The sequence below is a fragment of the Barbus barbus genome (assembly GCF_936440315.1).
Source record: "Barbus barbus genome assembly, chromosome: 20".
Classification (NCBI taxonomy): domain Eukaryota; kingdom Metazoa; phylum Chordata; class Actinopteri; order Cypriniformes; family Cyprinidae; genus Barbus; species Barbus barbus.
The window spans coordinates 28,779,802-28,793,467 of record NC_136748.1 but is presented as its reverse complement, the minus strand read 5'-3'; the positions used below and the strand labels follow the sequence as shown (position 1 = coordinate 28,793,467).

The window sequence follows — 13,666 nt, the reverse complement described above, 5'->3', positions numbered from 1 at the left end:
CCAGCAGCTGAATCCTTACCCATCTTTAAGAAACGGCTAAAAACGCTTCTCTTCCATCTTTATTTGACCCTCTAACTATAGCACTCTCTATTCTATTTTTTTATCTATCTGTCTTCTTTATATTAAAAAAAACCACACATTTGACCTTGTATCAATTGCATATTTGTTCTCTAACTGCTAGCTTTTCTTGTAAAACTAAAACTCGCAGACTTGAGATGCACTGAGAATATTTGGATTGTGCAAAATGATACAACAGCGGGTTTTGACTGAGGAGCCGAGCAACACAGATTCCAGCTCAGATGCTACTCTGATTTCTACAGGAGGACCTGTGGGAGACATCAGGAGATTGCCTGTTAGAGAGTGAAAATTGAGCAGGGAATGAGCCGCGGTCGCGCTCGCTGACTGAGACCATTATGAGTCTTAATGGAGGAGCAGAAAAGTGTTTGGAGACTGCGCTGGAGTCTCGCTTATCGGCTGCACTTTAACAGAGAGTGTGGAAGATTGCTGGAGAAGTTTATCTCGTTCGCCTCACTGAAGGGAAATGCTGGAAAAATCTCACGAGCAAAACCCCGCAGCACAGTAACATGCATAAATTAAAGGAATATTTCAGGGTATTTTCACCTTAATGTCTATAGAGAGTTGACTGCAGCAGGCAGGTGCGCCGCAGGCTTTCATGCACAAACATGAACACTCTACTTCTGTTAAAGAATTTAAAATTATTTTACACGAGCTTTACACTCGTTTATAAACATTTTCAACATCCAGTATTGTTCATTTTCATTGTCTGATCACATAGTAAAGTGCCAAACTGCAAAAAATTATTTTAAATCACAACACATTAACTTGAGAAGTAGAGAGTACAGTTCCAGAAGTTTGGTTTTCTGAAAAAAATGAGAACAAAAATACTGAGTATGAAAATAATTGTTTACACCTTTTTGTTTGAAAAATATTTATTTCTGCTTGGTTACATGATTGTTTTTTCTACTTGTTATAGTATCATTTATTTATATGTATGTATATTAGATTTTATATTTATTAATATAAAAATACTTTTATATTGCAATAGTGATATTTTGACTTCAAAACTTATATGCAATATATATATTGCATCCAAAATAAAAGTTTTGATTTACATAATATATCTGTGTGTACTGAGTATATTTATTATGTATATATAAATGCACACACATACAGTATGTATTTTGAAAGTATTATATATATATATATGTATATATAAAATATATAAAGTACTGTGTAATTTAAATAAACTAAATATTATTTGTATACATTTTAATGCATAACATTTAATTCTGCTAAATATATATATATTGCAGAATTAAATGTTATGCATTAAAATGTATAAAAATAATATTTATTTTATTTATTTATTTAAATTTGATTATTTAAATCGTATTGCATAAACTATTTAATAACATATTGTGTGTTTATATATAATAATAAAATAGGAGAAATAAAATCTTGAAATAAGAGTGGGACACTATTTGTGATGATCAGCATGCACATCTTTTACAGTCACTTTGTACTTCTGTTTAAATGCTAGAGTTGGCATAAATTATTTTTTCCCAGGACCAGTAAAAAAATCATCCAAACCCTCATAATATTACTCTCATTTTCTTGATGCTTTATCAGTCATGAAGTGGAAACTCATTGATACGAGCCATGGGCATCGTTTAAAGATCCATGGGCCACGTCTTTTTATTTAGGCCGACTTTAATAGTCATTTATCCTGGAAATATGAGTGCTGTTATAGGGTTTAGCGGGTTTGGGTGTTTGCTAGGGTTGTTGGTAAGACTTTTAATCCTACATATGAGCAGTCAGAATTGTATAGAGCCTTATTCTGTCTAAAGAGGTGCTTTGAATTCTGATGCTCCGGGATAAATGGTGTTTCATTTTCTCCCCAGGTATGACACCATCACTAACCAGTGGGAGATGGTGGCTCCTTTGCCCAAACCTGTCCATTCTGCAGCGGCGACTGTGTGTGGAGGGAAGATCTATGTGTTTGGAGGGGTGAACGAGGCCAGCCGCTCTGCTGGAGTACTTCAGTCATATGTGCCTCAAACCAACGCCTGGAGCTTTATTGAGTCGCCCATGATCGGTAAGAGCGCTCGACTGCAAACTCTGCTATGCACCTGCGGTCTCCTGCGTATGGGAGCTTATATAGCACATACACTACTGTTCAAAAGTGTTGGGGTCTGTATGAATTTAGTTGTTTTTTTTAAGAAATTCATACTTTTATTCAGCAAGGATGTATTTAATTAATCAAGTGTGAGTAAAGACATTCATATTACAAAAGATTAAATAAATGCTGTTCTTTTGGACTTTTTATTCATCGAAGAATGCAGAAAAATCGCTACTGTTTTCAACATTGATAATAATCAGAAATGTTTATTGAGCATTAAATTAGCATATTAGAATGATTTCTGAAGGATCATGTGACACTGAAGACTGGAGTAATGATGCTGAAAATTCAGCTTTGATCACAGGAATAAATTACATGTTACCATGTATTTACATAGAAAACAGATATTTTAAATTGTAATAATTCACAATTTTACTGATTTTTAATCCAATAAATGCAATCTTGGTGAGAATAAAAGTAAAAAAAAACAAGCCAAACTTTTGAACAGTAGTGCATATATAAATGTACAGAAATATAGTTTTACAGAATCGATATAAAAAGACCTGAACTTCATCTATAAAATTAACTATATTAGTTAGAAAAATGTTCAAACATCATGCATGGACAATCCCACATCCTGCATCAGATGCATTTTATGTCTAAAGTTTTGCATTAGACAGGTTTGAAACTGAGAAAGTAACTTCGTGGAATTTCGCTGGTATTTGACTTCATTAGTATTTGGCGTTTTGACACGCTCCAGGGATCTTGAGCTTGTGGGTGGAGGGACGCTCAAGGGGGAAGGAACTTTTTTTTCAACCTGTATCTCGGTGGCGAATGCAGCCCTGAGGGACACACAGCGGGAGCAGGACTCAGGCGTTTCATTACAGCTGGAAAAGCAAGCGTTTCCCCATTAGTGCAGAAATAAGTGTGGATTTAAAAAAGCGCACAGAGCTCCACTCAAACCGCCCTGAAACCAGCTTCATCTGCCATTTTTAGTTGCTAAAATAAGTTATTTTGGATATCCACCCGACTGCTGCGAGTCTTTCTTAGAGACACATTTGAAGTTAAAATATATACAATAACACTAATTAGTTAACATTAACTAACAATGAAAAATACCTTTGAAAGCATTTACTGTATTAATCTTAGTAAATGTTAATATTAACATTTATCAATGCATTCAAATCACTGTATCTGTTACTATTATATAATGGGCCTAAGCTAACATGAACTAACAATAAACAGTTCATAAAGATTAATAAAAATATGAGCATTGCATGTTCAAAGTCGAAACGGCGCTGTATTGCATTCTTCAGGCTCACTGGTTCAGAGCAGTTTGCAGTCGGTTAATATCATGCATTTATGCAAAACAATTGCTTATTGATCTGCTTTTGATGAATTAAGGTGTTTCTGTTGTAATATGTTGGTTGATATTCGATCTCCCTCATGTTTTTGAATGAGCAGCTAGAACGGTACTGTAAAACAAAGAGATTTCAAAATAAGAGTCCCTGTGTGTTTTGGTTTTGTTTATATTGAAAAGCATAGGAAAGACAAAATATTGTTTAAAACATACATTTTGCTAGTTACAGCTGTTTATTGCTGTTCTTTAAACACATTTTTGTATCTGCAAACTCTAATATAAGTCAGTTCATGAATAATCAAGGCTCTTTTAAAGCGAATCAGTTCATAGCATTTATTTTCTAGTCATGCATGAACAGCTTGTATCTGCTTAGTCTGAAATCTCTAAAAGAGTATTTTTGGTTCAGCTAATGGGCGTGTGTGTTCTTTAGCAAAGCGAGTCCTTTGACGTCGACGGTGTTTTACAGCAGCAAATTGACCAGAAGTTGTTTGATTTTAATGAGATTTCCAGCATCCTCCAGCGGTTGTCAGTGTGAATGGAGCTGCACTGTATACTGTCTCTGCAAACATGAAGTGCACTGATAATGAAAACTCAAGCTTAGCTAGTAACTAGTTTCTTGTGTTATGCTTTTCCTCAACAGTTTCCCAGCTATTGTCTTCTCTGCCTCATTTTTGGCTGATCTGCCACCTGACAGACAATCGTTCACACTTACAGACGACTCATACACTTCTGAGTCACACATAATGCTTCTCCTCTAGAATTCATCATCTATGTCCATTTTTAGATGTTAATGATTTGTCAGGGTCCCGGCAGGTTTTTAAAGGGGTTTATTCTGTTTTATGCATTTTGAATGGCATTTAAATAGTGTAACAAAAGACTTAATTATGATTTTAAGAGCTATTATTAAACTTCAAAAGGATGTGATTTCATTAAATAAATGTAAGCACTGCATAGCACTATTCTCTGCGTTTCAGAGCACTTTACAGTCAGTGAATACAGTGAATTTATGCCAAATGGATAGCTGTTTATCTATTGTTGATGAATTTAGACAGTGTTTACTTTTTAGTGTTTATCAGATGTTAAAAATCAGATGCCTCATTTTTTTTTAATGAGTAGTACAGTGAAGGCTTTTCAAAATAAGAGTCCTAGTGCATTTTAGGGCTTGTTTATAATTAACCCTCTGGGTATTTTTAAGGGATTTTATGGTACTAAATTATATTGATGGACTAGTTATGATGCATTTATTACCTGTTAACCACTTTTTCATCATAGACCTGAAAATAAAGTTTCCAACTTAAATTGTCACAAACCTTCAATGCTATGGAACACAGACTTATATTTAATATCTTTTTTAAAGAAGACGCTTGGCAGATTATTGCAAAAAGTTTAAAAATACACAAAAAAAACTTTTTTTATGAAATGTATAATTTCCAAAACACGTTTTACTCTAAAGCTGTGAGAAAATCAAAGCGGTAAATATAAACAATATATTAAAAAATGAGCTTTCAGTAAGAATCTAAAAAAAAAAAGAATTCAGAATGACTGAACAGCACCAGACCATTAAAAGCAAGTGTCATGAGTCATATGGACTACTTTTATGGTGTTTTTTGCTGTTTTCTTGTTCTTTTTTAAACTGGAAGGATGTCACTGTGATATTCCGTTCATAGATGCACATTACTGTATTGGAATGTAATATTTCTAATTTGAGATATTTTTATTCCATTATTACCCTTAATAAAATGTCCAGATTTAGTTTTTGTTCAAAATTATTCTTAAACACCTTAATAAATAATTTTTATATATATATAGATTTTACCTGTATATATACAGGAGGTATTGTATATACTGTATTATGTTTTTGCCATGAAATATAACCATAGAAACAAACAATCAGTGTATTGTTTTCTTCCATTCTCATTGCTCTCAGTAAGAGTTTAGATAGCACGTGAGAAAGATGTCGCTATGATCTGTGTAAAGATTCTCCTTTTTAGTTCCACAGCAGTAATAACAGCATACAGGTTCAGAGCGACACGAGAGTGAGTAAATAATGATCAAGTTGTCATTTTTGTGCATTGAACTCTTCCTCCAGCCAGTGTCGATGTTTGCATGGAACCAAACCAACCGAACGTGTATAATGTCACATGAGTCTCCTTCAGAAGCTTCAGATAGAGTGAGATATGAGTGCTTCTGGCATTGAACTCCACAGCTGATGGCAGACGTTCACTCACATGCAGGGTCAAACACGTACGACATCAGCGTTTAGAGCCGGTGACTCAAAGTTCAGAGCCAGCAGCTGACATCATCTCCAAAGGCCAGCCGCATGTGAGAAGAAACATGATATTTGGATTATTGTGAAGGGCTTGAGCGATCTGCAAAGGTCGTCGGAGATGTCAAGTTTTGCAGGTATTCCTGCGCCGGCGGATAATGAACTCTTGAGGCTTTCAGTCGGTAACGTCATCTCAGCCTTGGCGCTTATTGATTTTGATGTTGCTATGAACCGTGAGGCGCTTATTGATTTTGATGTGGCTGTGGACATTGTTGCTCAGGGATCATATGTTTATTGCAGCCGTGTTTGTGTAAGAACAAGCAAAGGCTCAAATACAAAGCACCTCAGTCTTCATAGTCTTGTTATTTGACTTCCGACTCGATCGATAAAGCCATGGAAACGGTCAACAGTAATAAAGGCACTAAAATGACTGTGTAGCATAATAAAATAGCTGTGTAATTGCAGCGTAGGACAGTATAGTAGTTGAAGATGTATTTGTGCAGTAAATGATGTATTGATATATATTGATCAAATGTGACATTTATAATGAAACAAGATTTCTATTTCAAATAAATGCTATTATACTGAACTTTACTTGTTCAAATAATAATTAAAAAAATCAAAATTTCCAAAGAAATATGAAGCAGCACAACTGTTTTCAACATTGATAATATTAAGAAATGTTTTTTGAGCAGCAAATCAGCATATTAGAATCATTTCTGAAGGATCATGTGAGACTAATGATGCTGAAAATTCAGCTTGATGTCACAGAAATAAATGACACTTTACAATATATTTTAATTGTAAAAAATATTCCACAATATTAATCATTTTACTGTATTTTTTGGTCAAATAAATGCAGCCTTGGTGAGCAGAAGATACTTCTTTCAAATAAATTAAAATCTTACCGACATCACATGTTTGAACCATATTTGTATTAAAGGTTTTATAAAACATAGACATTTTAAAGGCAATTAAATCCCCTACAAACTGCCTGAAATTCACAATAACTAGTACAATCTTGTGCACTGCAAAAGTAACCTCTTAAAGAATCTGCTTTTTAAAGTTTCAAAAAACACTGATTATAAGTGTATTTTGTCTCATTGCACTTGCAGGTTTTTAACACTTGTTTTGAACTTTTATACTTCAAAATGTGAATATGCATGAATGCACTTCAGTTAAAGATGCATTCTCTAAATGCACATCTTAAGCATTGTTGCTTCTGAAATAAATGCATTGTTTTAAAGGATTTTTAGATATTTTAATCAGAGAATTAGACAAAATTACTTATGGTCGTGCAATGACGCATTGAGCGCTAAAAGAACGTAAGAACTGCTGTGAAAAGCTTGATTTGGTCAGTCAGCAGTAAGAGGTCGGTCTCTCCGTTGACAGTCAGTGATCCGCCTAATATTCCTGTTTGCAGTCATTCATCTCTGTGCGTCTTATCGGCAGGGAACGGCATTGTCAGCTTCGCTGTCTGTTAATGACAACACCTTCCTCCCGCTGACACACTTGTTGTGTTTGACAGGCCAGAAAACGCTGTGGGACAGGCTCGCGCTCACGCTGTACTGTATTGTGTTTTGTGTTTAACATGTAAATAAAGCAGCCATGGAGAAGAGCCGCCTGTGGCCATGAAACGCATCGGGGAGATGAAGGTCTTTGGTGTTTTAGCCACATTTGTGGAAGTGTGAAACTTTGTTTAACTGTAAAAGGGCCGCCGCTGTGTGTGAGATATTCCTTCAAGAGCCCCATTTAGTAGTTGTGCCACATGAGCGAGGACGGCAGATTGATACTTCATTGCCCAGCAGGACACGGCAGACACACGCGGTATGATAGGGGGCGCTGAAAGTCATCCTCAAACATGTGCGGTCAGGCGGAGAACTGATGCCAAAAGGAGATTCAATCAAGAAACTCTGAAAGTTCAGAAAACAACTCTGGAAAGGTAGAAGTGAAATCTCATGAAAATATCTCGGTCACATTTCAGGACATAAGAGTTTACTACACAATAACTGAATTATTTATTTATTTATTTATTTTAATTGACGAGTCAAAACTATTTTCTTTGGTAATTGACATATAGACCACAATCACTGTCTACTGAGCAGCAAATGCACTAAACCCAGGACATTCCTTTAACCAGTACAGAAATTACTATTTAATCATTTTTTTTGTGCTTTACAATAATGAAAACTTTATTTATTTAAATGTTGTTATCAGTGGAGATAATGTCACAATGTAAATAATCTCATTTTATTAATTAAATTTTCTGTGTTTATTTAAGGACATTCCTCTATACAATAGAGAAATTTACAGTTTATAATAACTTCTTTACAATTTTTTGCGTTTATTTATTATCATGCAAATAATGTCACAATGTAAATATATTTGTTTTATATACACAATGTTTTATATTTTATTTTCTGTTATTTAAACATTCCTTTAAATAATACAGAAATTACAATTTAAATAATATATATTTTTGCATTACAATAATGCAATAATAATTATAGTTGGAGATTAAGCAAATTTTAAATATTTAAATACTAAACAAATTATTTATTAATGAATTCATAAATTTTTGTGTTTGGTTATTATCACACAAATAATGTCACAGTGTAAAGAATTTCATTTTAAGCCAAAGAAAGCCAAATTCACACACACACACACACACACACACACACGTGTGTGTGTGTGTGTGCACGTGTATATTAGGGCTGTCGGTCGATTAAAATTTTTAATCTAATTAATTACAGGGTGCTGCGATTAATCTAATTAATTGCAAACTAAATTATATAGATCATTTAAAGCTATTATTGTGTTAAATGTTTAGGCTACAATTGCCTAACATATAGTATGGAACATAAGATAATTTGAGAAACATCTCAGTATTTTTTGTTCATGCAGTGAAATTCACTAGTGACAGCTTAGTTACCAGTATTCAAAATACCTTCCTTTATGTTGTGCAAAAGAAAGTAAGTCATCCAGGTTTGAAACAACATGAGGGTGAGTAAATATATGACAATTTATTTATTTATTTATTTTTGGTGAACTATCCCTTTAAGGTTTTTTATTTTTATAAAAAATGTATTTATTTACTTTTTTGATAAATGAAATTATACTCTAAACAAGAAACTTAAACTACCAACAGGTGACGGTAATTGACGATTCGTTCAAACGGCTGATTCATTCAGGAATGAAATAAACCCCTGCATCCTATTTGTGCATACTATCCACCCTATCTGCCCTAAATAGTATTGAAAATTATTAATATCACATACAATTTAGGATGGATAGTATGCACATTGGGATGCAGGCAACGGCTCTCTCTATGAATGTGCTTTGAATCATTGGTTCACACGATTCGTTCAAAACGCAGATTCATTCAGAAATTAAACATGGCTGTGTTGCTCGGAGAAGCACAACATTTCTGCTGTGGTTTTTTTAGGTAATATTTTCATTGCCAAAATTGAACAAAAACACACAATATTGTGTTTAAAATATAGCACAATATTAACTTCTTATTTACTGAACTGTTGTATAAAATCACATGTGCACTCGTTTATATAGCTCTCACTGCTTGTGTGATATCGCTTATCATATGATATAAATATGGGTATCTAGAATTTTAGGGCATAACTGCATTTACGGAGTTGCCCTGCATCATATTTGTCAACAGTCAACTTTATGAAATGTAAGATGTCGTACATGTCTGGGGGCGGGGCCAGTGCGTTAACTGCATTCACATATTTTATATATATAACAAAAATGTAATGAATAAATTATTATTATTATTATTTTAAAATGTATTATTTTGCTGTGGGGTGAAATATGACCTGGTTCTTAACAGGCTTTGTGAAATTTACTCTTGGACTGTAGTGATCTCCTTCTATTTATCTTGTGCTTAGAGCCCCGCTTAGCATTGATAGATTAAGTGAGATCAAATATTTCCCTTGTTTAGTGATCCGTATTGCCCATTGCACATGGACTGCATGCGCACTTCTATTTTTGACCATTATTTGTCAACCTTTCCTCCTCTTTTCTCTGTTTTTTACATTATCCGTAATATCTGTTCTTCCCGGGAGGTCTCACTCCAAATCTGAAAAGGCTCAAGATTTAATTAGCTCAGTGTTCTCGCGTCTCTGTTCAGCGGCTGAGGTTGAAGTCACAGCTGCTGGGTTGAATGTGAATTAAATTCAATTATTTGCCACTCATCAATTATTTATGTGTTTTCTCCTGCTTGATTACTCGAATCAAAGAAGTTAACCGCATTCATGCCAACATAATGTGCTGGAACAGGGCTATTGATTTACAATTGGACAGTCGACACAATGACCTCAGCTGTTACTGTTAGACTCGTATTTTATCGAAATTAATAAGCTGTTGCTTGGCTTTCTCAATAAATAAAACGTAAAATGCTTACTGTTTACGTCTCTGCTGCACAATGGGTTTCGTGATCTTGTTTATTTGATGAGGTGCGATGCCTTTAACAAGACATTCATCTGAAGTCAACATAAAACCAATTGACCTTATTTACTTTAATACGTGTTCCTGGTCTTACTCTGAATGATTCATCCGTGCACATTATTCCTGAGGATAAAAAAAACAACAAAATCTTTCATCAGCTGCTTCTAGCCACTGCTTGCATGCATGCTTGTGATTCAAAATGCAGTGCATTCACTTATGGACATGAAACAGATTTTAAAATGGGTAAAAATGGGTTTCCTTTAGGCGTTTGACCTTTAAAACCCAAAATTGGTGACTTGTGTTTTATTCTCCCATTGTTCAGATAACAAATACGCCCCTGCTGTGACTCTGAATGGTTATATCTTCATCCTGGGAGGAGCGTACGCCAGAGCCACTACCATCTACGACCCTGAGAAGGGAAACATCAAAGCAGGACCCAACATGAACCACTCCAGACAGTTCTGCAGGTAAGACCAGCATACACACCACCACCTGTACATGGAGAAAACTGGATGGAGAGCTTTCGCAGCTGTCAGAGAGCTAGTTACTCATGGCTACTGAAACTGGTCTTGTGCATTCATGGTTCTTTGAATAGAGCTGAAAAGAGGTTTACTGCACACAGGGCCATGGGGGTTTGGATTTTGTTTTCCCTTCATAAAAAAAAACCATTCATTTAAAAACTGCATGTCGTATTTACTTGTGTTATCTTTGATTAATATTTAAATTTGTTTGACGATCTGAAACATTAAAGTGTGACAAACATGCAAAAAAATCAGGAAGGGGGCCAACACTTTTTCACACCACTGTATATATATACATCCCTACATACACTACCATAGCACATACATGTCATAGCACCTGCATGTTGTTGCTCTTTTGTTGATTTTGATTGCTTCTATTGTCCTCATTTGTAAGTCGCTTTGGATAAAAGCGTCTGCTAAATGACTAAATATAAATGTATATACAGATATATAGTACACTTAATATGTAAGGTCAGCTATGCTTACAAATCAAGGATATTTGACACGTTTGCAAAGCTGGATATAAATTGAAGACCTCATCATTAAGCCGGAACACAAAGAATGGTGACAGTCAAAAAACAAAGCAAAACAATTATCCTACAACAGTAACTGCATCAATTATTAATGCTGCAATTCATGCTGGAAACTCACAAACCCTAAATATTTCAGCAATATTGTTCAATTTTATAGTTCTGTATTCACACCAGTGTGTTTGACTAACATTTAGGGGATTCTGTTGATCTATCATGGGGTTTTTATGTAGTTATGAAGTTTTTAGATCAAACATTTATTGTCAAGATTAGACTCTTTTAGAGGCTTTAGTCAAAAAGTGTACCTAAAGCTTGTTTTTATAGCCTCTCTTAATCGTGTGATATATGGTACACCACAGGCTCTAGCTCCAGCTGTCTAAAACACATTTGTTTTTAGGTTTAGTGCTTTGACTGAGTTAATTTTATTGTTATTGTCGTTATTCACTCAGCAACATATTCATTTATACTTGCTGATGTCGCTTTCAAATAACCCCAAAAATGTGATTCTCGCACCATAACTGCTACCATTACGTAATGTTAATGAACAAAATGAGCATTAACAACAATCATCAAGTGAATGCAGATGGATCAAGCTGAGAAAAGCACATTGTCAAAGTGATGTGTTCCAGTTTACACACAAAGCCTCCCCTGCTCGCTCCTAAGACTTTATTCGGTGTCCCCCAGGGTCGTGCTTTGGGCCCGATTTGCTTTCACTGCTGATTGGTATTCGCAGCAGAGGCAGTAATTAGCTCAGCAGCAGATGAAGCACGAATGAGCCGCCGAACAATCGCTAGTGCATCACGTCCCCCCAAAACACACACAGGTACCTTTTACGCTTCCGCTGTGTATTTGCGATACAAATATGTTTTCCCAAAACGACACGTCAGTTACAGTCACACTCGCATGAGTTTCCGCATTAACATTTTGAAACCTGTCAAGGGCTTGAAATGAATATGGTCCAAAGAGAAGATTAGGAGGTTTACAGTTTTACAATAACAAGCCTTTATGCAAGACGGCATATGGGAACATAATCTTTATCATTACACTTATGTATGTAGTTCAAAATTCGGATTTTTTTTTCTCTAATAACAAGGAGTGGGAATTTGAGAGAGCTGCATGGTTCTGCTGCAATTCACAACTTAGACACTGCCAGAATATTTTAGTACTTTGTTCTGTCCACATCAGAAACTGAACCAGCGAACAAGGTTTCTCATTAAGATGAGCATGATAGGCCAAGACTTTTACCCCTCAGCTTTAGAAGATATATGTTCTAGCAGTTTTGGGTTAGCTTACAGTGTATAAATGTCTACAGTGTAGACAGTTATCATCGAAAAACTTTTTTTATATATATTTTAATTAGATTTTATTAGATTTTCTGATTTTGCTTTAAAGTTTTAGTCATTTTGTTTTTGTAATTTATGTATTTTTTTATATGTCTGTTTGTAATATATTTTATTCATTAGTTTCAGTTTACTCGATTTTAGTTATTTTAGTACTTCAAATTAAACTAAACAAAAATGAGAAATGTTGCTTTGGCAACTAGTTGAAATCAAATATTTTGAAGGTTTTTTTATATTATTTAATTTAATTTAAGTTCATGTTTATTTATTTTTATGGATTTGCCACTGTATATGTATTGATATTGATAAGCTGATTTGTTATTATTGTTACTGTTCTTATTGTTCTCGGTTCTTTGTTTTATTTTTTTCAATTATTTTAATTATCTTTTGTTATTGTTATCTTTTTTATTACATTTTTAATTATTCTTATTTGTTTTAATTATTATCATTTTCATTTGTAATTTTTGTCATTTTCATAATTTTTTTTTATTATTATTAATTTATTTGTTTATTTTTAAATGTTTTATTTTTATGTTTAGGTGGTTCTGGTGTATGTTCTTGTTTGTCAGAAAGTGAAAAAAAAAGAAGCCAATACTGAAATAATGTATTTTCCAGTGCGGTGGTCTTGGACGGGAAGATCTACGTGACGGGCGGCATCGTGAGCAGCGAGGGTCCAGCGCTGGGAACCATGGAGGCCTTTGACCCCTGTGCGAATGTGTGGACGCTGCAGCAGAGCATGCCCTGCCCACTCTTCAGACACGGCTGCGTGGTTATTAAGAAGTACATTCAGAGCGGCTGACGCTGACGCTGACACAGACGAACACGACTCCACCGTCTCCTGCACACCGGACACCCACCTTCACAACACGGCCAGGATTAGCAGTGCTGATACAGAAGCCTCGCTCACTTTCTGACACCCACTCAGAATGTAGAAGCTGATCTTTTCTGCCGGACGCAAACGGGCCTTCGTATAATATAAGCGCACCTGACAGAGCTGTTCTTGATGTGTGTCGTGGCTCTAGCCTTAATGCTCTGTAGCCATTCT

The 13,666-nt window shown here is 34.9% G+C and overlaps 1 protein-coding gene across 1 annotated transcript in view; it reads left to right on the top strand.

Annotated features, from left to right (window-relative positions):
• The window catches only part of LOC306885936 (kelch-like protein 29), a gene marked incomplete at both ends in the record, with an annotated part of 86,430 nt that extends 73,010 nt beyond the window's left edge, over window positions 1-13,420 (top strand). Inside the window, 3 exons of the mRNA XM_079442761.1 lie at window positions 1,923-2,116; window positions 10,553-10,697; window positions 13,237-13,420. Of these exons, the coding sequence (XP_079298887.1) occupies window positions 1,923-2,116; window positions 10,553-10,697; window positions 13,237-13,420 (523 nt within the window). The remainder of the gene's footprint in view (window positions 1-1,922; window positions 2,117-10,552; window positions 10,698-13,236) is intronic.
• Between the last annotated feature and the right edge of the window lie 246 nt (window positions 13,421-13,666).